The sequence below is a fragment of the Aptenodytes forsteri genome, unplaced genomic scaffold (assembly GCF_000699145.1).
Source record: "Aptenodytes forsteri isolate BGI_AS27 unplaced genomic scaffold, ASM69914v1 Scaffold442, whole genome shotgun sequence".
In the NCBI taxonomy this organism is placed as follows: domain Eukaryota; kingdom Metazoa; phylum Chordata; class Aves; order Sphenisciformes; family Spheniscidae; genus Aptenodytes; species Aptenodytes forsteri.
The window spans coordinates 1,657,012-1,682,393 of NW_008794003.1; the positions used below are offsets into that span (position 1 = coordinate 1,657,012).

Consider the following 25,382-nt stretch of genomic DNA (forward strand, 5'->3'; position numbering starts at 1 on the left):
ATATTAGTTAGATAGTCTGCTATGTACAAAATAAAACAATGTCATCCTACCTGCCGTAAGTAAAGGAAGGGAAAGGTTAAGGACAATTAGATAAATCTTAATTTTTATAAGAAGTCTTAACTGCTGTATTCTAAAATATATGCCATCATTCAACATAAATTATGGATCAAGCATAGAATTAGGTTGAAGGGTGTGCTTTATGCCAGAGATTCAATTATATAAAAATAATGGTCCTTTCCTAGCCTTAAGACCAATGAGCATTTACAAAAGTGATCCTCCTCTTGTCTCTAGGAGCAAATGCTTTGTTCACAGGTACTATTCCTTTTGCTGAGGATAAGAAAAAGAGTTCTGCTCCCAATATGTTAATATATTAAACGGTGATTTATATGTGAGAAAGGAAATTGAGTCTCATACCAATTTAATTTCCTCTAATCTGTTCCTGCCAATAGTGGCAACCAAGAACATTTTCTCTTTTTTTATTTTTCCTTCACCAGTTCTTAACGGGAAATCTCTGACCTGCTCCCCTGGCTACTTCTCTTACTACAGCACAGTTATTCAAGCCTTTATCATTTCTAGTGAAAATTAGAAAGGCATTCTTCTCCAAAACTGCTGTTGAGGCTGCACAAACCAGTCTTCAAAGCAAATGCATAAGCATTTCTAAGGGATTTTACTTCAGCGATTAATTCTTGGGGAAAACACTGTATTAGAGAACCTGAACTGAAGGAGTCTGAGCTGTTTGGATGTTAGGTGGGCTGAGATTTGCACCCAGCTGGAATGTGAGGTAGTTATGGCTGCCATGATATGGAAAAGTACACTGTGACAGAATAGTAGCATGGCTTTTTTTTCATGCCATATATTTTAACTTCAAAATAAATTGCTTCCATTTGAATGGCAACTTCCATTAGGGTTTAAAAAATTTATTGGCCAGCAGAGGTCTATTTATGGTGGGGACAGACGAAGCGGTATGCCGCTGCTGAAAAATCTGCAACAAAGGTAGTGTGTGGCACCGGTGGTGCCTCAAATGCTGGGGAGGGCTGTGACCGCCAACCCAGAGCAAGGCAAACCCACTGCACGCTGCTGTTCTGGCAGCGCATGCGGTAGAAGCAAAGTGAAAAAGGAAACTGCTGCATAACTGCAAATTTTTGAGCAGTAAGAACAAAGTGTAGCATTTTTACCTATGCTTTGCTTACAGTGGTTTGCTCACAAATCAAAAGAAATACATTATATAAACTCCAATTAGCAAAGCAGAGGAATGAAATCTTATACAGCAAAATAACCTCTCAATGTGTGGCACAACCACTGGTAGTGATAACAATCACCTTTTCATTCCCCAGCCTGGCCCCTCCACAAACCCTTTTTGGAGAAGATAATTTTCTAGATTCCCTTTTAAAAAAAACAAACTGCAATGTCAAAAATAAATGTACGTAAATAAAAGAGAATAGGTCCATTCCTTTTGTGAAAACAAATATTTGTCTCACCATAATTTTGTGTTTGGTTGGGTCTCTGGATGGCAAGGAAGAAATCCCGGGGACATTTATAGATGTAGACTTTAATCATGTGAATAGGATTCTCATCCTGATCAGCTCTGTTTGTACTGCTCAGGCAAGCCTTTGTGCTGCAATACAGCTGCCGTTCACACCCCTTTGGGCAGGTAAGGTTTACTCAGAAAGTTTCTCCGCAAAAATTAACTGACCTGTGTAGGAAGAAATGTTTTTATATCCTAAATATGTATAGAATTCTGTTAACTATAAAGGGTAAGCTTAAAAAATAGCATACGAGGAATAAGAGGACATAGGTACTTCTGCAATATTGAACACCATGGCAGACTTGAGGAGATATGAGACATATAAGACCCCATCCAGATTGGATGTACCAGGTATTTGACAGCTGTGATTGGATTATCATACAAGGACCAGCAGTTAAATTTAGGTCCAGTCACAGGTCAGATGTAGACAGAATCTGGCATCAGATTTCACCAAGATTTTAATTATGGCCCCTTTTGCTAGAATATATAAATGGAAATGCTCATCCTTAGTTACACGGGGCCAGTGCCATCACAGTCTCACTAGTTTTGGCCATGCTGCCTGGCAAAGGTTTTTGATCAATGCAGAATTAATTGTTAAACATTGGGGAGGTTTTGGTTTGGTTTTAAGTGCAAAAATAGGTGATTCTTCTCCTTGTTGTAATAATGATAAACCCTGTAAAAAGGTAACATGGTCAAAGCCATCCTTGCTTTACCTCTGCTTCCTAGGTCTTTATTTCCCTTGTTTCCTACTCACTGCTATGGCAACATAAGAACTGTCCCTGTGGGATGTCCAAGGGCAGCCTGGGTTTTAGCTAAGCACAGGTGCCCACCTACCTTTAGGTACTTTAATATTGAATGCAATTGCCTGTGATTCCTTGTACGGTCAGCAGAGAGAGACACTTCCAGGGCTTGATTGTTCACTTGGCAGCCTATAACAAACCTAGGGTAATTCCATGCCTGACTTTGTTTAAGCAGGATGGATTCAGGCCAGAGCATTTATAAAAAGGACAGTAGCAGACTTCAATAGCTGAATATTTGCACTTGCTTGGAGCCTTACAATTTCTGTTTGCCTGTGATCAGAAAAAACCCTGAAATTTCACAATTTCCTTTATGAGGAAAAAAAGGAAAAAACACTTCACCAAAACATTTAATATTAGCAGTACCGAAACTTTTAGATTTGCCTCGTTTGTTAAACATAAAAATTTAGACATGCTATAGGAAAATTAATTAATTTTTTTATACCAGTTCAAAACACAAAGGAAATTAAGTTTTTTGCATTCAAAACCTTACTGAAAATGCTTTACGAAACATTTTCATCTCCACAACTTCACAAGCCATTTCTGAGCAGCTTTATTTCAGTTTTCTTTAGGCATTCTTATCTGACTTCAGCGTTAACGGACAGCATTATCCAGCTGCTCTCTTTTTCCTGGAAAACTGCACTGTCGCTCTCCTTTTTTACGTTTTGGCTGACATGGGGATTTTTCTGAGGTCATGAAACCTAAAGAGATGAGAAAAAACTTAATGCCACATCCTGAGGGGAGAGAACTCTTGACAGAGAAGGGGAGGCTGTAATACTGAGAAGCAGAAGCCTGAGTACATGATGGGGTGAAAGAAGTCCTGCGTGTAATGACTGAGCAGCTTTTGCTTCTTCACAGCTTCTTCTGTTTCACCCCCAGGCCTGGCATGGTACCCTGAGCATTCTGTTCGATTTATATTACGGATCCGTATTTTCTATTTTTGCTATTCTTTTTGTGGCTATTATTTCTTACCGTGGTCCGGGGCAGATACAGCACAAGATTTGTTAGTGGCAGATTCAAATCTCTTGCTGAATACTCTGTGCAGCCTGAGATTTTTACGGTGCAGATAAAAAGCTTTCCAGTGAGTTGTACTTTTAAAAATGAAGACAGGAGCAAAATCTTTGCTGGTCAGCCATCCAGCGAAAATCCAAGGCGGTGTTTCTCTGTCATTCTTCCATGTGCTGTGTGGGTTTCACTTTTAATTAATCCAGTCTGTTTGGTTTCTGTCAGAAGTCTATAAGCTTCTCTGTTAATTTGCTGATGAATCCCCTACTGAGTTATAATTATAATCTTCATTGTGATCCTTCTTACAATGACAAAGGAGATAGGATTTTGGCATCAGCATAACCTGACATCAGTAATATTGTAAACGTTAGAATGAGCTCTTCTTTTCTTTTAAGTATTTTGTAAACACCTTCAAAATTACAAAAACATTGTGATGATTAAACAAGTGATTGATAGGTCAGTGTTTACATTAAATTATCCCCATCGCAGTTGCTTCATGGGTGGCACATGAAGAGCAGGCAATTACCATTTTCTTTATATTGCAGGTACTGTAGCTGTAGTCCTTACATCCAAGCAGGAATCTCCCAGGAAGAATGAGCCTTTTCAGTTTTCACCACCTCAGTGCCTGTGAGCTGCTGAGATCATCTCAATCAGCTGGGATCCATTTCAGAAGGCTGAAGCTGAAGATGGCTTGAATCCTTCCCCCCTCCTTCTGCAGCAGGCATTTCATGCTAACCAAAGCAAAGCCTACAAAATGAGTTATGAATCAAGTCAGCTTAACTGCCTAGGAGGACCGGAGTATTTCTGGAAGATCAGAGCGAGTCCCTCTTATGGTTTTATTTACACCCCACGGTGCTGGAGAGGTTTTTCTCATGTTAAGAGCTAACTTATTTGGGGCTTGCAGCCTACCCTAATCCTAATTTTTGATTCTGAGGTATTTTCACCTAAGACACAGTATCACCCAGACAAACTGACATTTAAAGAGCTCTCTTACAGAAGTAGGGAACGTACTACCATCAAGTAAGATGTCATCCATCAGACTGAAAGGTGAAATTTTCGTCTGGGCAGCTGCAGGATGAAGTTTTTACTGTGCTTGTCATTACCATGATATGAAATGTTTACATTTCATAAATGGTAAGTAAACCAGCTATTGAATCACAAAATTGCTGAGGCTGGAAGGTACCTCTGGGGATACCAGAGGGTTTTGTCTAGTTCAAACCCCTGCTCACCGCAGGGTCAGCTGGAGCAGGTTGTCCAGGACTGTATGCAGTCAGATTTTTAACGTCTCCAAGGAAGGAGACACCACAAGCTTTCTAGGCAACTTGTTCCACTGTTTGACCACTTTCACAGCAAAAAAAATGTTTTTTCTTATATTTAAGTTGAACTTCCTGTATTTCAATTTGTGCCCATTGACTCTTATCATCACATTACGTACAAGCTCCTCATTTTCTAGCACAGAGAAGTGTAGCCAAGGGAACTGTGCCTATCATTACTGTTTCATAAGACATAACTGTATTTAAACATAAAATTGCATCTCTAGTCTGGAAAGTAACTGCATAGAAGAGGCAGTGTGGATGGTGCATAGATTTCCCTCATTTTCAGTACTGTTCCCAGTGTTTGACATAGGCTTTTCCAAAGAACCTATGCTCCTAATTTCTAAATGCATGCTGGCCCCTGAGAACCCAAGTCTTGTAGGCTGCAGCTAAAAAACACACTAAAGAGTGTCAGGAGGCAGCTCTGGGCACTGACCTACGCTGGCTGCACTGACCGACCATTAGCCAGGTCCCCAGTTTTGTCTGTGCCAACTAGTTCTCGCCCAGAAAATTCCCAGCCTGGTTTAGGCACAGGCCAGAGATCATTTCCACTGGATATTTTGGATGACCCCCCATGGTCTGGAAGCATAAAAAGGTCTGCAGCATGGATGTGAGCTGTGTGGAGCCAGCTGGCCTCAGGAGAGAAACAAACCCTTGTGCAGATGTAGTTGTGGACCTTACACTGTTGAGCATTTTGCAACTTGACTGTCTACCTTGTTCTCCTAAAAAACACACTCTTAGGACAAGAAAATCACGTCTAGTTCCTTTCTCTCATAGAACAGTTTTAAATATGCTCAAAAGTATTGGTGTTGACCTTGTGCCCAACTACGGCTCTTCAGACTGAGTAACTAATACACCCCATGTGATCTCTCATAATTTCTACCTACTTAACTTCACCATCATGTCAGAGACTATACAAATATTTTCATGTGCTGAAATCTCAGACACACCAGGCTGCTCTGAAGGAGCAAGGATAGCACAGCTCCCCGTAGGTTGGCGCAGCCGCTTGTGGAAGCTGAGATTTGATATCAAAACTGGAGAATAAACACCATGAAGTCCTGCAGCACACAGCAACCTCCAAACAGAGACCCCAGGCTTACGTGGGGTCCTCACCAACCTGAAACCAAGGTGGGAGACCAGCCTGGGCAGCGAGGTGGCCTTGTCCACCAGCCAGGCAGGCAGCCTGACAGGGTGCTGGGGCCATGGGGGGTATGGGGGCCTTGGCCCCATGGAGCTGGGCTGCCTCAGCAGCCAACCAGCAATGAATCAGCAGTGAACCAGCAGGTGCTGTTTGCCTGCTAGCTGGGGCTTCTGCTGGAAAGTCCACCAAAGAGATGCAGGCTGATGCCTTTAACCCTTAAGAGATGGCTGGTGGTCTGTTAGGTCCCACTACTGCAACCAGCAGGAAGGGGAGGAAGCAGGTACCCCTGTTAGTCCTAACCAGGGGCTGGACTGTGCCCACGCACACTTGCTGGTCAGGGGGCAAGTGGGAAGGAGGACTCCTGCCTCCTTGCATCCGGGAAAACAAGGTCACACTTCCCCATACAACACCAAATCAGAAACATGTGGTGGAAAAAGGTTCTCCAAAACTGCCCAACCACAGTGACTTCAACGGGAGATAGAGAACAGCATCACTTTGCTGCAAGGAACAATTTTCACAGAGTAAGGGTACAAATCCTTTGAATCAAGGGAGACAAATAAAAATTAGTGATTTATGGTGTTTTGCACAATAACATAGGTGGGTTTCTCCACTCCTAAATGCCCCCCCCCAAAAAACCCAATTTCGTACATAATGCTTAGGCACAACCAGGGTGCTTCTCTGTTACACAAATTCATCAGAAGGGGTCTGGGACAGTGTCTCTGCACTGATCTTTTTGGAGAGGAGAAAAGAGAGGATGGAAACAGTGAAAGGTTTATTTTGACATCTTTAGTAATATTTTACATTTAAACTGTTTTCATTTTAACTCATTAAGTTTACTGACAACTGAAAACCCACCAAATTATTGTATTTATTGTATTTAAGATTTTTTTTGATTGCTGGCAAATTAAAACCTGATATTAAGGAATCAGTTATTCAACATAAAATGCAGTCACTACAAACTATTTGCATTACAGTAGATACAACCGGTCTCACTTTGCAGTTGCCATGGGCAGCAAAACATCAGGGGCAAAATCTTTAGTGGCTCTTTATTGTGTGAGTGACTTGAGCTTGTGAGAAACCTACCTCTTCTGGTTTGCCTAAGGCACCAAAATACCCCAGAGCCAGCATCCAGTACAACCAGAATGTAATTACACAGTGGAAGCACACTATCTGGCACTCATATGAACAGTCAGAGCCTGAAAATAAGTCTTGCTCTCAATTTTTCTGGAAAGCACAAACAGTAATCTAGGAGAAAGAGTATCAATTTAATCAATTTCATTGTGGAAAATACAGACAAAGTACAGAAAAGGTAGACTCTTTTCTAAAGGCTTAGACACATTCGTATCTGAGTCATAGATTCTATAAAAATGAGTTTTAACACTATTCTTACTTTTGATCTTGCTAGGAGTGACTTTGAAGAAAAGTCAGGCTCTAACCCCTCCAGGGATTTGGGGAAAACCACTGGCATGCAGGTGAAATGTAGTAATAACCTAACAGATTTTAGTTGGAAATTATAAATTGCAGTCCGACTTTAATATAATTCCACTCCTTCTCTTATAACCTTACTTGCCTATTTCCAAAAATTTTCAACGTGCTTATTTAGAAAAAAGCATTTAGCAATTCACCAGAACTAGTGGTAAGGAACTACACCTGCGTGTCACCAGGGGGAGCTTGGATGCCAAAAATCCCATTGACTTATTTTTAATAACTCAGCTTTCTTGGGGATTGCAAGGAGATTGAAAGCTGAATTTACATAATTTCTCCTCATTCCTGAAAGAAAGGAAAAACCTGCTGCCTACCTTTGCCTTTGGAGGGCAAGGCTAACCTGTGGGTACGCTGTTATTCTGGGATACAGGCAACCGCTTGCTCTGCCACCCCAGTCATTCAGCCCCTCTCTTCAGCGGTGTTTCCACTGCCTTCAGCTCGTCTCCATTCAACTGGCCTCATCTTTCTTGAGTGTAATGTCTCAAACCAGACACTGTCCCAGCTAAGCTGGGTAGACGTGCATGGGTTTCCTATGCCTTACCAGCTGCTCTCCAGGTACAAGTACAGGTCTGGTGTGTCCTGTGTCCCTGTCACCCAGAAAGATGCCATTGCAGCGAGTAGCCCACAAACCTGCACCGTTTCCAGGGTTTACCAGACACGTGTTTACATATACTTTTTGCTGTGTGTGCAACATATGCAGTAAAGGTGCACCTTGAACTGAGAGCAAACATTTTAGGTTTCTTTTTTTGCTTTTGAGTGGTCATTAGATCCCACAATTCCTCTAAATGTATTCTTAAAATTAGTTACCCTGTAGATTGCTCAGAGCCTGCTGACAATCTCCTCTGGCTATAAAAGACCCATGGAATAACATTGGTTCACAGGTTGGGTGAGTGCTGAAAAATCTGAAAAATCCTCCCACTGTTGCAAGAAAAATTAGCAGCTACACCAGATGAGAGCTTTTTAAACAACATGCTTCTGGCCTATGCAGCTCACAGGAAAATGAATCCCTTTTCAGATCCATATGCTTGCTGCAGTATTTCCTGTGTTTTTCTGGTCACATTCACACACATAATTCATGCGAGTGTTCAGTCCTAGCTGCGAGCCTGAAAGGATGTGGTTGAAATCTTCAGGCTGCTCATGTTCTTGTCTCCATGCCAAAGCTCTGGTGGATGGTTTTGGGAACTCTGTGTTCCTGCTAAACTGGGCAATGTCACATCCCAAGGGGTGAAGGAAGGGAGAAATTATTGAGGGGAGGAGAACCACTTGGCCTTCTCTAGAAAATTTTTGTTTTTCAACAAATTCAGACTAATAGGCATCCACTTCAAAAGGAAAAAAAATCAAATCATAAAAAAATCAGACAACATCTCTGCCACAAGAAACCCAACACAGATGGTGCCTGAGAATCAGAAGCAAGTTTTCTCTTAGCCTTATTTTGGTCTAACCGCAGAAATAAGGACCACGCTGTTCAGAGACAGAGATATCACAAAGCTAGCATACTACTTGGACATTTGCTTGGGTCAGGGTGAAACCTGATGGTAGAAAGTAAAATAACTCATGTCAAGCTACTGCCCATGGAAGAGCAGCTTGTGGGTAGGAGCCGCTCTCGAGGAAATTGTTGCATTTTTCAAACCTCCCAGCCCTGATCCCAGGAGAAGTGAGTGTGGGTGGTGGGAGCTCTGCTGACAGGCTGCGAGCCTGCGCCTACCTACACATGCTCGCAAGGACCAGCACAGTTGATGGAGTCTTAGCTGGAAGGTCGTGGGATGATTTTGCTGTACCAGCCACTGCTCAATGCACGGTGGTGCCATTCACGCTATACAAATTCACTATGAACCTTGGGCTTGCCTGTAGCTTGTCATGCTGTCTTTTGGCAGCTTTGCCTTTTGGGGGTGGAGATCTTTATAAATGAAATCTGACTTTGTGGAGAGGAGACATTAATAGACATAGAGGAACTATAGAAATATGCAGTTAGATACAAATGCAGGGAAGGCTTTTCTTTTAAGGGTAAATTAAATGAGACATGAGCCCGCATACCATGGAGGCTTTTTGGAAAAATACTACTTAGAGAGGTACCTCTGTAGTTATACCTGTGTACTTGTCATTACACCGTACCTATCTCTATCTCCAGAAGACCCCAATATAAACTGAGTGAGCTCCCCCGCTGTCTCCCCACATGCCAGACCCCCTGGCGTGGCCGTAAGAGGAGCGTGCTTTCCCCAGCAGGGCTGATTTGTGGCACAGAGCAGAGGAGGGGTGAGGACCTGACAAATACACTTGCCCCCGCTGTACGCATGATCCTGCAGCTCCTGTCCAGGAGCCCAGCAGATGTCAAACGCTGAACAGGAGCAGCAGTGGGAGTAGGCAGAGCCTGCTCCCATGTAATCTAGGCCTTCATTTGGTCATCTTGCTTGGGATCAAATTCAGGATTCTAAATGCTTGAGAAGAAACAAAGGGGCAATTATTATTTGTTACAATAGGACTCGCTGGAGTCAGTGTCTGCCATGTGGCTTAGTTGTTAACCTCCAGCATACAACATACAGCTAAAGCCAGGAAATAAAATTTAATGCCGTGCCAAATGACTGGCTTCATAAGAACCTTATATTTTCTCCTACAAAAATATTATCTTTTCTTCAAAAGCTGTTTCAATTCAGAGCACAACACTGCCAAAACCTTTGGAATTTCACTATAAATATGTCTTATCATATAAAGTAACCAGAACAACACATGTTGCCCTTCCTGGACTTTCTACTTTATATTTTAAAATAAGTACTATGTCTCCCACGTTCTCTTTCTATAGTATTTTACGGTGTTATCTCTTAAAAGGTCGACTTTTTAATGTTGTCTGTTACTGCTTAGAAGCAATTAATAATACTATGATGTTTACACTGCTCTATATTTAGTACAACAATGCTTAATAACACTATTTTCAAGTCATAAATGCTGTTTCAAAGGCATTTGTAAGATCATCCTTCTATCATAAAAATAAAGTCATACCCTTAGAAAGAGGTCAGTTTAATAGTCATTGCATGAAGATTAAAAAGAACTGTCAGATATGTGGACTTCATGCTGAACCGAATGAAGTCAGTGGAAATACTCCCCTAGACTTCAGTCCGTGTTGGATCAGGCCCTTAAACCACACGTGGTAATTTAGGGACCGATGTTAGTGCTCGGCACAATCTTTTCTTTTTCACACGCCAGGTAATAGTGGCAGATGACAAGTTATAACACAAACGTCCCAGTTTTGCTGTAGAGCAGATGTCAAGCTTAATCTCCACTGAACACCTCGCTCTCTCTAACGGTACTGTGGTATTTATTGCAGCCAAGGCCAGAGCCATTTTGAAGCAGAAGCCGCCAGCTGTGTGAAATGAAACGTATTCAAAGCTGCCAACAGTAAGAAATTAAATACAGACTGCGGCGGCGTTTGCCAACTTTTTGGGCAGTAGCAGAACGGTGGCAGCCAACTGAACTTGAGATGGCAGCAATCTAATGTATCCCATTCACCAACTCAGTGATTCACTAATTCATTTAGCTCTTTTTTTTTTTTTTTCAAATTGTATCTACTGTCATCATACTACTGTACAAGTCTGAGGAAGGAGAGAGGAGGGTAGAGAGTGAGAAAAAGAGACCAAGCACTGGAAGGTAGCATCTTGAAAAAGAACAGTCCCATAGCCAGAAAATCTGTTCAAGGCCATACTACATTAAGTGGTGTGTTTGCATCGAGGTGCAGTCTGACTAAGATGTGGGTAAGAATGGTATATAAAGGAAAAGAAGAACTAGTTTTGAAACCAAAGCTGCACCTTTCTTTTGTGACCTGGTTAGACAAAAGGAAAAAACGTAATGATACAAGACTGCAGCATGAATTTTCTCTTCCCAGTACTTCAGGAGGTCCTGGCAGTCGTGGGACTTCCACCCGTGACACTAAATGCACTGATGGTGCTTTGTCACATCGCAACACATGAACAAACAAGAGCAGTGCACATGAATAATAAGGCAGATCTTTGCCTTCTGTTACCCAGGAAACAACATATTGAGATAGATCTTCTACCTAAAAGGACTGGATTGAAGAACGGATGTCACCAGGCTAAAGACAAGATGCTGCTCCAGGAACACCGCAGCTCTGCTAAGGGATTAGAGGAGGACTCGGCCCCGACCTCAGGGATTGCTTCAGCTACTGGATGGTGCCTGCTTTTGTGGAGCAGTCTTAGTCATCTGCCCAGTATTTATCACAGCCCTTTAGCCCACTGGAAAATCAAGGAGGTCTGAAATACACATTCAGGACTGAGAGGATAGTTGAAAACCATCTCCTTCTTTTGTTTTGGCCTCGTGGCTCATGTGCAGCACAGTCATGTTAAAAAAAAAGGTAGGTGCTTTGTCATCATTGGAGAGATTGGGAAAATGTAATACCCTGCGCCAAAGTGACTTACCCACGTAAGAAAAGTCTGACTGAGCACCAGCTCAGTCTGTGAATTTTGACAAACCTAGGCTTGATGTTCAGAAAACTGTGTAAGATGTGTTTTATTGTGGCTAATATTAATTTCCTAAAAATTAAATTTAAGCTAGTGTATGAAGCAGAAATCACACAAAGACACAGTATTTTTCTTCGTAGTATAATATGATGTTTCTTGTTCTTATGCTGATGTGCTTAGCTAACGCTAGAAGCTCTTCACAGAGTTTGCCATATAAGAGGGCAGGCTGTAAAATGATACAAGTTTCTGTAGTCACTGCTTAAGACTTACAAACTTTATTCCTCTGCCACTTAAAGTAAATTTAGCCTGAGATTTTTGTTTCACGACAATTCTCGTGGGCTCCAAACTCAGTGCTTACCACACTAACAATAATCCTTTATGTCTCCAGACTCTATCCGTGTTCCTTGTTAACCTTCAGTCACAAAGTAATGAGATGCATCAGACATCATCAAGCTGGCCTAAGGGGTTACAAATTTGGATGATGGCCACATACTGTACTAATTGCTTCTAATAAATTACATATTTCAGGAGGGACATCATGATTTTAATCATTTATTCTGCATGTTGTTTCCTTTGGAGAGAAGAACAAGCAGGCACTAAACAAGCCGAGCATCAGAAATTCATGGCAGAAGCTAGAAAGAGCTCATTTAATATCAACCATCATTGTAAATACTAGAATTATGCATGTATCAAATCCCTGGGTCTGCACACTTTGGGAACAGCCAGTGAGTCCTGGTTGTTTTAATGAGTCAAACCAAAATGATGTCTTTGAACGTTCCTTAGATTTATAACAACTCAGATTTAATCCCATTTCAAATGTTGTAGCTGGGGCCTAGCTCAAGAAAAAGTCTTTGTTTCTATGCAGAGAAAAATACATTAAGAGGGGAATTTAAAGGATGTATTTCCCAAAAGGCTGAGAGGGAAAACAGTCACATGTACCTTTCACCTCTGTGGGGAAAGACTTTAATTATGATTTGATGACAGCTAATTGCAAAGGTGGTCCAGTGAACACAGAAAGCTGCAAGAACTTTCTTTAAAGCCCACTGAAATTAGTAGGATCTTGATGTTGATCTAAATAGCCTCCTGCAGGGTAAACTAGGATGAGTGAAGGTTTCCTATTTCCCTGACCTCTAGCACACTCACACCAGCGGACTCAATGAAATCCTCAAACCACTCGGGAATGCACTTCCTTCACAGGGGGAGACCTTGGGGTATTTAAATAGCTGCTAGTATTAATAGCAATAGCTGGTAGATAATGTGGAGACCTGGGAGCTCTAGGGAGGGATGCAGGTTTGGGAACAGCTCAGGCTGTCTTCTGTTTGTCTTTGTAAACCTTGTTTCCTGTCACTTCAGTCTGCGTTTCCTTTCAAGGATGAGCTGATATACCAAACAAAACGTGACTATCTAGGTAAAAGGAAACCTGCCTCTGTACAAAGTATGCCTTGGGATGGAAAGTTGCAGTTGTAGCTCTGAGACTCAAATGTGCTCTTTTGATTTTCTAGTGGTAATGAAATGCCAAGGAACCACCATTACCTGAGATAAGTGCAATCTGCTTCTGCCTTGGCAGTCTAAGCTGCCTTCCACTTGGTCCCTCTCTACCTGGGGGGGTTATTGTCCCATTTTAGACTTCTCTGGCGAGTGTGAGGGAAAAAGGGTGAGAATCCAGCAAGGCTTCCAGGGGCTCCTCTAGCCCATCAACCAGAATAATGAAGATATCTCTAAGGATACTATTTGTGGATGGATGGATGGATGGATGGATGGATGGATGGATGGATGGGAAAAAGGGTGAGAATCCAGCAAGGCTTCCAGGGGCTCCTCTAGCCCATCAACCAGAATAATGAAGATATCTCTAAGGATACTATTTGTGGATGGATGGATGGATGGATGGATGGATGGATGGATGGATGGATGGATGGATGGATGGATGGATGGATGGATGGATGGATGGATGGATGGATGGATGGATGGATGGATATTTGTGCTAAAACAGTTGGACTTCTACTTTGTACAGAGGAAAAAGACCAAAAGCTTTTTCTTGGTTTTGTCATACAGAATGAGAAGCAGATTAGTAAATAACAGAAACAGGCCTTACACAATGAGAATTGACTGGAAAAGAATGCCCTAGGTAAAATTGGTGACTCTTCAAATTGAGAAACCTTCCTCTGGTTGTTTTTATGGTGTTTTTCATAGGGAGGTTGAAGCCAACCTCTGCGCATGAAGAAGAGCTTAAAATGAAAGAAAGTGATGGAGATTCAAGATTAGCGTATTAGAACATTGGAAGTTATAGAAGGATGAGAGAATTTGAAGTTCAGACATAAAAGCCCAAGAGTAACAGAAGGAAAAAGTGACACAAACAGGGGAAATAGACGTGATGAATCCTCAGTTAAGAGTGTTGCTCTACCTAGAAAACAATGTGACAAGAGGTAAATCACAACATAGAGAAAACATGACGGGTTAATTTGGTGCAATCTCAGATAGTGACTTTTGCCAACAGTGCGTGCTACGTAAGAGTGTGGAATTAACAAACGTTAGTGTAGCAGGGTTAGGAAAAGAAATATTTTTGAAAGCAAAATGGAAAACCTCTTTGACATCCATTAGGTTTGGTAATATAATGCTAACAAGAACACTGCACTGAGCTGTTATCTGGTTTGCTGTCTGATTCGCTCTCCAGATTACCACTTAAATCAATAGCTCTCACATTGATTTTTCCAGCACACTGTATTCCTGTAAAAAGAACAATGCTCTGAGATGAGTCAGCTATTTGCTCCATCTGTAGGGACTCTGGTGCATTTTCATTTAGGAAAATAAAAGCAGGAGCCAAAGTACACACAAGTATATAGTAATAAGAACCTGCCTGGTGCACCATAACATGACACTGGCTCTGCAGACCCATGGGTTTGCTACAGCTTGCTGCAGCAACTACAGACCCGCCTCGAGCTAGAACAAGCCGTTGTAAGGATGGAACCAAAATATTTGGGGGCAATGTTAGACAAATAATAATATTGTCTCTCAGTTTACCTGACTGCTATGGCAGAGGGGAAAAATTTGCCCACATTAACTAAGAAGCTGATCTCCATATATTTACCATGACATGTAGAACATAAGCAATACTGCATTTTCATTTACTTTAGATAAGTTCATGTATTTGCATATTCCATGTAACATGTACTATAGTCTTGGTACTGTAACTAGTCATCACTCTTGTCTGATGTTGCTTCCACTCATTTTAACCATGCTAACAATTTCTGATTTTGTTTGTAATCACAACATGCAGCTTCATTTACTCTTGTTTTCTCTCTTGCTTAGCCATGAATTCATGAAACCGGCAACTCTTCTCTCACACAGTTTTGTAATTATTTCAAGGAACTTGCAAGAAGTGCAGCAAAAATGTTTTCAGTTCAAAGAAGAAATAATAATCTCAAGAGCTACTTGGAGATTTGGAGGCAGGCTGAAGCATGACTCTCCCCACGGTTTCTCTCGACCACGTCTCTGCTGCAGGCATAGAGCAAAGCATGTGCCATGGTCCCTCGTCTCTCCCACAGCTCTGCGTATGTGTCTGCTGTCTTGGCTTCCAGGCTCCACACCCGCCTGCAACTTGGCTTATTTATGGTAACTTTGAATTAACAGCAGCTAAAAACTACTAAAATGCCAGAGAAATGTAACAAATGGAAATGTTAGTCCCTCTTTTCCACTACAAGTTCTGTTTTATAGAGGTTTATTATCTTCATCTTCGAATGTAAGGTACTGAATCTGGTCTAGCCCATCTTCCATTAATAACAGCCCTGGAGGATACGGAGCAGCCAAAGGGGGTGTAAAGGAGAGAGGCTCAGCATGCAGAATCTCATTCTCTACTGTATATTGAAGACCATATTGTGAATATACTGAAGGAGAAACAGCCCACAGGAAATAAACATGTGCAAAGCTGTGGGAATAGTGTGTAATTATGAAGCCTGTTATGCTGAAAATACTGCTGAATATTGCTGTCTTCAACTGCTATAAAAATAGAATCATTACAAAAACTCTGTATTTCTCAGTAATGCTTTCATAACATTGTGTATTTCACATTGCTACATGTTTGCCTCCTAATCTCTTAGTCTAAACAAAATAACATTCATGTTTTTATAACAATGAAAAGGAAGGAATAATGAATTTTCTACTTCAAGTAATTTTTAAATAAAAAGGATAGTATTTATGGCAGTTACAGTATGGTAAATCTGGAGCAATCCAGACTGCTTATAGGAATCGTTATCAACTTCCAGGTGTCCACCTGTGTATCTGGGAATACTGTGTAGTTTAGGGTGTTAAGGTATCAAGGAGAGGCATTTTGTGCTTTGCTTTCTTCCATTTACAAGATATTTCAGGTTAGTTGTGATCTATCTTGAATCACTTACTTTCCTACTTTCCTACTGGTCCCTGGGAATTAAGTTGATGTAGAAGCAAACTATGCCAGGTACTTCCCCAGGTCTCAGCAGGGTATTAAAGGTAACACTGAGTAGGCTGCAGTCCTTGAGGGGAGATATAAGGACCTGTTTCACAGAGCACTTCATTTGCACAGTATTTAATTTAGGCTTGTACAGCAAAATAATACAGCAGTGAGATCAATAGGTATTATTGCTACCCATGCAAAGCTTCTTCCTTCCACAATTTATTACAATTGACTGTAATAATCTTATTTCTAATATCCAGTACACAAACTTTAGCCCATTTTGACAAACAGATAGTAAGTCTTGTGCGGCACCTGAGTGATGTTTTAACTGTTGCTAAGACAAGTACTAGAGAATTGAAGCTGCAGAATGAGATACGTCAAACTGGCTGGTGTGGTAAAGCACCTAACAACAGCGGCAGTACTTCACACAAGTAGTCAGATACCCTACCTTTTTTGCCAGGTAATAAATTGTGTTAAGCAGAAGGAATGGAAATTGAGACTATTCATTATCTATCAAGAGACACCTGGCAGGATAGCCTTTGGTCTGCAGTCTGAAAATGATCCCGCACTGACAAGGGTCAGGCTGAAGTGCTGGTGAATCACTGTAGACCTTGCTTCACTGCAAGCATGGTCAAGTCAAACTCTGTTCAGAGTCATTTGAGAAACAAGGTCTAAATGTAGCTGTTCTGATCCCAGTTAATATTCCTGCTGCTTTTATGTTCATTCCTGAAAAGCATGTAAGCCCTTAAAACATTTACCAGGATTTCTCATTTCCCCCTGTCTTCACAAGAAAGGCTTCACACTTCCTATGATCAGATACCCAGCCCACAACTTTGGCTATTCTCCTTTTCACAGCTGCCTGGAAAGGGAGGCAGAACATACGGGAGTGGTTTAAATAAGAAACAGAGACCTGTATGGAGCCAGCACTGCCAAAACGTATGTATTCTAGGAGTTCTTTTCAATGTTTGGGATGGAATTATCTGTTATCGCAAATGAATAAATGTATCGGGGCTTTGCAAAAAAATAAGCTTTAAAAAAAAAAATAAATTTGCCACTGCTGCAAGATTCTGTGGTGAGGATAAATAGATGGTCAGTATCAGGCAGATGGTCAATGCCAGATAGTCACTTCAAAGTGTGAAAACAGCGATGGCTAAGCATGAACGTTTCACAGCTGTGCTGCTCATGGGCAGAGGGCCATTGCTCATGCCCCAGTGCTTCCTCTGCAAGAGAAGACACAAAGCCACGGCGCAAGGGGAGCGTGCCCTGCCAGGGCAGAGACAGTACCTGCACAGTACCTTTGAGGGCAGGCGGGGTGAAGACGCTCTGCTTCCTTTGCTTGGGAGAGGCGCTCTGGGACTGGGGAGGGACAAAACACAGAGAGAGGCAGTAAGAGACGGGCACGGGGAGACTTTTCTGTTCATGACAGCTCTGGGTCTTGCCCCACAGCTGCTTTCAGAGGGTGCACACACCAATCTGAGAAGTTTCTAAGAAAATTATATTGTATAAATCTGATGCCGGCTCCCGGGCTTTCATGAACACAGGGAAAACTAAGATTAGATGGAAAAAAATATGTGTTTAATGGACAACCTTTCTGGCTCCCAGGCAAAACAAAACTCAATACTACTGAAAATTACCCTTCACTCTAAAAACATATTGTTAAGCATAGTATTAAGATAGCCTGTGCTTTTAACAGTCTATGTAACTGATTCTCATAAGGCAAATAAATGTTTCCATATATTAAAATGGTTGCAGGATTTTCATTAACCAATATTCCAGTTAAATACAGTGTAAATTTTTACATAAATAAAAGGAAGATCCCTCCCCCTGCACTTTTTCGATGTGTTCTATTATTCCTAAAATAATAATTTCAGCAACTAATCACTCAGCCTTTAACTGGGTCTGATTTAAGTGATCTATTTCGACACAGTTACACTTTTTATGACCCCAAAATCACATCTATGCACAAAAGATAAATTATTCCAAAATAATGGTAGTAAAATTACACATAGAGTAATAGTAGTATAATTGTACCAATGTGTAGTTAGCAAAAACTAACTGGAATACATTCCAGTGCTAAAGCAGAGCAACTTTTGCAAAATGAAAGCGGTTAAATTGGTGTCCATATTATATCAACATGAAATATGTCCATATGCAAAGGACAATAAAACTACATAAGGTCACACACATAGCTAGCTTTTGAAGACATAAGCACCATATCACATTCCTAAGAAAAAGATTTTAAAAAAGCTGTGTGTAGGCAAACTTTAATTTTTCTCATCTAATCAATTTCTAGTTGTATTTGGTCATAACGATGTTGCCTTTTCCCAAATATTTGCTAAAAATGGCTCTTTCCCTGAGTACTTTGACTGGTATACAGTCTGTGAATTTTAATCAGATCTATTTCTTCAAGGAACATCTGAGACAGCTCTTAAGAAAACCACTTTCACACAAGTGTGGCCAATCCTATTACCTTACCTTATCACAATGGATGGAATTATAACATTTATAAATAAAATATTGTCTTCTTTTGAAAGAGAAAGCTATTTATAAACACTGTGGGATAGGTTGTTGATCCTCGCCCCAGTAAATCTTTATAAGTCTGTATCTGAGTCCAAATTTGAACCAATCAATACCTCCTACGGCTATTTAAAGCGCTGCCTGCTTCTCTGAGCAATGGGTGAAGGAGAAAGAGATCGGGGAATTGCAGGAGCTATGCAAGGGGAGGTTAGAAAACGAGATCGGAGGAGCTGACTTTTAACTCTTGTGCAAACAACATCAATGTGCTGCCTGCTGTGGGCTTGGCAAATGATGGGAGGAGGAGGGAGGAGTTTGCAATGCTTTTGTAGATCAGCAGTGATCTGCAGACCCAAAACCATGCTGGATGAGGTGACCTGGCAGGGTCACCTTGGGCCAGGTTTGCTATGATTTGCCAGGGCATGGCAGTAAGGCAGAGGGGAAACTTGCCTTTCCCAGTTCCCTGCTACAGGGAGAAGGGAGAGCCGGCAGAGCTGAGATGCAATACAGCTTTACACAGCCCTGGTTTGAAAGCTATGATTCTTAAAAGGTTGTGTTACTGAAGATGGAGTGACAATGTAAATAAAAACATTAACCAGCATGAATCAGTGAGTTTCAAAGGGGTTTTAACAACAAACCTATTTTAACAATAAACATGTTTTAAAAAAAAAGATTTAACTTACCTCTGCCTGTGAGATGTTTGTTCTCTTCTCATCTTTTTCTAGAGGAGGAAAAGGTATGGAGAGAGAAAAGTTAGTACAAAAGTGTTTCTCAGTGCTAACCCTTGCAACTCTGCCCTGAACCCTACAGCACTATTGTAAATAAGAAATTACCCTTCTGATTTACAACTTCTCTTTCTCTTTTGTGTGTCTCAGAAGACCAGAGACCCTGATTAGCATTTAGACATAAGCACTACATCTAAAGCACATAAATTCCATTTTTTTGTCTGTGAATTAGCACAGCAAGCGATGGAGTGCCTTTAGCAGCAGGTCCTTTGGCCAGGTTCGCAGCAGGGCTTTGTGCTCACCGGTGGCTGTCAGGATACGTGGCTGCTCTGCCCAAGGACTGCACTTTCTTCTATGGTCAGAAAAGGCTTGGTTGCCAAATGGTGAGCAGCAAACTCATGAAGGGCTCTACTGGACTCAAATAATAATAAGAACCTCACCTCAGTTAAGTTATTAATATACCAATACTGGTACTGAAGAGCACCTAACAGTAATATGCAAAATTAGCAAACCAAAGCTGAAGAAAGACTAATCTTTCATCTTAAAAGTTTCATGACATTAGTGGACTGAAATTTTTCCTGGAACTGCTTACTTTTGTTGCCTTAATTTGCTTTGGACTGTAGGCATGGCAGAAATGGTCAATATTAGAAACTTCTAATGAAATAAGCATCTCTGAGAACCTGTCTGAACAACTAAGTAAAACTGTATGAAGCAGAGGAGGGTCAAGGATCTTCCTAACCATTGCACTCAACCAGTTTTTGCATGAGATTGAATTATTTTTCTACTGTTGTCTTGATGTGGTTAATGGCCTGAAAGCGTCTGTCTTCTGATGATGATTTCCCAAATATTTGATGAAGATCATGTAGGATCTTTGATGCACAGTAGTTTGGAGCTCTAAAATAAAATGCCATTAAAAACAGAGACATCAATCTCTCACTGTACCAACGCCCCTTCTAAAATTTTCCATTTGCAGATATCACTGTGCAATTTCCACTGAGGTGTGGCAGATCTGTAAATGTAGATCTGAGGGAAGAATTAGGTTTAGGCAATATCACTTTATCTAACTTATTCTCTAGATATTGGCTGCTTGTGGTGTGCTGTGTGAGGGGACGAGCCAGTCCCAGCAGATGGACTGCATTTTCTATTGTATTCTTTACCATTTTATCTGTGCATCTTGCAAACATTAATTGACATACTGGATTTTTTCAAGGTATATATTTCCCATTACCTTTATATGAAAGACATTCAAATGACCTATACTCAAGGTTAAAAAGTGTAGTTGAAAACAGTGCTGATTACTAAAGCATGGTTCCACAGATACAGAATTAGACAGGACAATCAGGAGGCCAGTTCCTGCCATTGACATTTGTATGAACTTTGGTAAGGTGACTAATCTCTTCCTTGACTTCCCTACCTGTAAATAAGTATAGCAGTGCCTATTTAAGTATAGCAGTGTCTATTTGCCTTTGTAAAGCACTTTGGGGTATGAAGTTAGGCTGGCTAAATGGGTGATTATTTATGTGCTTGTAATCTTTCTTATTAGTTGTATACCAAACAGACAAGGACTTCAATGATTCAACACTGGATTTTTTTTTTTTTTAGCTCAGGATCCTGGATTTAGTTTGGAGGCTGAAATTTTAATAAATCAGGAACTTCTAGCAGAGAACAATAAAAAGTGAGTTATGCCCCATTCCTTCCTGAAACTCTAAACTTGCCCAGTTTAAAAATATGTTTTGTAAAGCCAAGCTGAGGCTTGCATAAGGAAGAAAAACTTCAATCAGCAGCTTTGTCAGGTTTCAGGTCTTGTTCCTAAGAATGTGCACAACTCTAACTCTTTGGGCTTGCACGTTTAGTGTTCTTAATGGGGTGACATTAAACCTACCAGAACTGGAAAGTTTCCAGCCTTTCCTTTCACCTAGCAGCCTTTATAGGACAGGCAACTTTGGGAACACGAACTGGTCCTGTATGGAGTTAGAGAAATCATTCATATCTGCTGGGCAAATAGAGCCAATGAATGGCATCAGACAACATGGAAATTTAAGAATGACTTACAAAATCACACAAACAAACAGTTTTTCAAATCCAGTAAACAGAGATCAGAGATCAACCTAAAGAGACAGACCTGAGGCAACAGACATGAAGTGTTTCAAGTGAGTTGTGAGATGAAGGGAAAGCTAGAGCTGGTTGAAGATGCAGTTTCGTCAATGGTACATTTTGACATGCATTTATTTTTGAAGACAAAAAGACCATTGAATGCTTATTTTTGACAGGCTTTTTGATAGATAAGACTCAATGGAGAGCATAGTTTTTTAAGGAGAGGTGACAAGGAATGGGAACGAGGGAAACTGAGATCCCTGAGTGCCATAGACTGAGGCAGAGAGTAGAAAAGAAACAAAAACTCTTTCTGTAGAGGGGAAGGAAAAGATGAAAGGCAAGGGGGACACGGAAGGAAGATAGAAGTGCTTGTGTGTAGCTGAGGTAGTAATGAGAGACACGGACAGTGGGGTTGTAGCAGAAGTAAAAGGGGGAATTTAGTGGTGACAGAGAGCAGAGCTGGAGTGCAGTGTGGGCTGGAGCTCAGTCAAGAGCTCTCTGCCTGGGGAAATACTTAGAGCCATCTTGGTCTAACTGAAGGATTACATTAATAATTGTGTGAACATTCTTCCTTGAACAAATAGTGTTTTTCCAGTGTAACTTATAATGCTTTGAAAGCAGTTTAAATAAATTAATGAAAGCATGTTCTTATAACAGTCTTACTAAGAAAGTGTCCTTGTGAGAGTCAATGTGTGTACGAATCGATGCTCTCACTACAACAGGTCAGTTCTGGCATCAAGAGATTCCATGTAGAAAATCTCTGTGACAACAGAATTTACGATGAGAATGGAATATAAAAGGTGAGAAAGAACATCATCAGTTAACTACTGCAAATCAGACATATCCACCTACGGAAGCCAAACAAGCCACGCATTTCCCACCCTTCAATCCCTCTTAAATCCATTGGCAATTATAAGCTGAATTTCTTTACTGAACTCTTTGAGCATAAATTCGTCTTGAGAGGGCTCAGGAAATAATCGGAAACTAAATCACAAATATCAGACTGTGATATCACTCGATTCACAAGAGAGAATGAAATCCCTGGTTTCTCAGCATCCTTTAGTTCCCGTTGACTACTGTGCAGTCAGGATTCTGCTCACAAAAAAATTATAGTTATACAGAATGAGAAATTTCTTTATCATGTTTACAACTAGGCAATTATATCATGGAGAATGTGAATTCAAATGATCAGCTATCTCTCTCTCATATGAAACAAACCCCAAACTCTCAGCAGATAACTTCTCCTTACAGGTTTGCTCTCTTTTTGGGGCCATGAGGGAAGGAGACTTTTTAATGATGCTCCATTTTCCTCCCTCACAGACCATAACATCGCTCACAAAACACAATACAGCTGTATTATATTCCAAATCTCAACATACGGCTTTTTTTTCCAGTTTAACTTATTCTTGGCTGCTGTAATTAGCTAACAGGAATCTAATTACTCAAGTAATTCCTTGACAGTTTTTGTGTTTTTGTTTTAAAGTGATATAATAGAAATCATATGAAGAGCTGAGAACAGATTTGTACATATACAAGTTACTGGAAAGTTGAGGTATGTAAAAATAAGATTGGAGCTTTCTTTAGAGGTTTTTTTACACCTGCACTGGGGAAAAAAGCGGTTGAGGACGTTCCCCTGTGCTGGGTGAATAATGTCTGAGCTAGTGTGACCCTTACCTCATGTAGGCTGGAGTAGCACCTGGCAAAATAAACAGGGTTTCAGGCTTTAGTCACTGTCCTCAGGAAGAGAAATGGTCCATGTTCATCAATGAAAGGTTCAGTCTAAAGGATATTTCCATCAGTTCAGATATATACACAGACTTTCTGAAATGAAGCCTTATTTCTTTAAGGAGAGACACTTCTGAAAGTCCATCTACCTGCACAGAGCCCATTTCAGCATTAGAGCTCTAAGCTTTAGTCTTTACCCAGGGCAAAATTTTACCCACTCGCAGGGAAGCCTGCAAGATTTGGCCCGGCTATATTGCTGAAATATGGAGGAAGAAACACCAAGGGATTTGTCTCCCACATGCTCTTGTTAGCATAACTCTTTTGAATGTTTATTAGCACAGCCACCCAGCCAAGCTGACACAATAAGCCGAGCTACCCCAAAGGTGTCATTATGAGGTCAGAAACGAACCGAGTGGAAGGAGGCTGGTTATAGCCAGGATGACAACCCCTTGACGTGGCTGATTGCTTTTCCTGTGAATCTCCACTGTTGTGCAAATGGCATGACCATGCTGGGGGAAGCCTTATGGTCATTTTAGAGTAAGATCAAAATTCATCTGCCTCTCTTCTCCCACTGGATAATGTTAATGCACTTGGAGCAGCTATGCAGGGCAAGAGGTGACCTATTTTAAAAGACTTGGCCTCTGATATCACCCATGGGCTCTGCAGTGGAGTCATCCGGCAAAAGCTTATCTCATCCAGCTAAGTACCCTGCTTTCTTTCCCCTTGGCAAGAGCAAATAAAAGCCTTTTCTGTAGAGTTTCAGTCAGGCACTGGAGGAACAGAACAGGTCAGAGAGGCTGTCTTTTTACACAAAAGAAACTCAGTAAGAGGCTGGTATAATTGTTGGAGAAAGCTTCATGTAGGGAGTTTGGAATTTTCCTGGGGAAAACAAAGCTGAGAAGTTTCAGATAAAAATCACAGGGGGCTGATAGGGCTTTGGATTTAGTTAGTTTTTGTCATAGCATCTAAATTTTCCCTTAAAAATAATAAACACAATACTCTCTAATTGCTCAGATAGTGGAAATAGAGCCACATGCCTGTAACAGGTTTTAGTTAAAGAATGATTTAAACAAGAATGGTTTGAATCTGAAAGAAATGAGCCTGAAGAGAGACATTCAGGACACAATGTCACGGTCAATCTGGAGCCTTCTTATAGTCCTGCCCCCACCCGTGTATAAACAGTGCCACTGGAGAGAGCAAAGTTGATGAACAGAAGCACGGATCCAGCCTTTCACATGCAAACTTCAGTGCAGGACACCCCAAGCTAGAGACAGAAATCAGATGATGCTACTGCTATGAAATAGTTCAGCCTGTTTCATTTCATTTCATTGGTTTTGATGAAATGTCTCCACGGCCAAACAGTACTATGTCCATGAGCAAAGCTTTCTCTCTCAAAAAATGTGAAAGAAATGAACCGATTGCTGACTTCTGATCAATACGATCAATGATGACTTACAGTTGGAAAGGGAAAATAATTTTCCTGGCTCTGGCTCCACTTAGCCATCTCCTGTGATGAAGAGGACGGTGGTTCTCTCCTCCTGCTGCCGGGCTGGGGGATGCTTGTGTGCTTGGGCAGTGGGCGGCGGAGCTCTGCATCCAGTCTTGCTGTGTGCTAATTGTGCAACAAGGCAGATCACCTGTTTCAAAACTTTACATTTAAATGTACGACTCACACAATTTTAGGAACTAGGAAAAGAAACGGATCATTTTCCCAATAATTCTTCATTCTTCTGCCACTTAGTGGCAGGCAAACCTGAAATTTTCTGAAAATTTGGTTTCAGTCATTTCACATTTCGATTCCTTCATCAGTAAAATAAGGACATTTTTAAATCTGCCAGCTTGCCTCACTGGTGTTTGACCACAACTGTTTTTATTTGTCATTGGTATTTGTAAAACGAGCTGTCCTGGTTTCGGCAGGGATAGAGTTAATTTCCTTCCTAGTAGCTGGTACAGGGCTGTGTTTTGGATTTAGGATGAGAACAATGTTGATAACAAACCGATGTTTTAGTTATTGCTAACTAGTGCTTACACTAGCCAAGGACTTTTCAGCTTCCCATGCTCTACCGACTGAGAAGGCTGGAGGTGCACAAGAAGCTGGGAGGGGGCACAGCCAGGACAGCTGACCCAAACTGGCCAAAGGGCTATTCCATACCATATGACATCATG

At 41.1% G+C, this 25,382-nt stretch overlaps 1 protein-coding gene across 1 annotated transcript in view; it reads right to left on the reverse strand.

The window, feature by feature from the left end:
- The window catches only part of PPP1R1C (protein phosphatase 1 regulatory inhibitor subunit 1C), a 56,536-nt gene that overhangs the window by 12,674 nt on the left and 18,480 nt on the right, over positions 1–25,382 (reverse strand). The window contains 2 exon segments of the mRNA XM_009289568.2: positions 17,454–17,514; positions 19,356–19,393. Coding sequence (XP_009287843.2) covers positions 17,454–17,514; positions 19,356–19,393 — 99 coding nt within the window.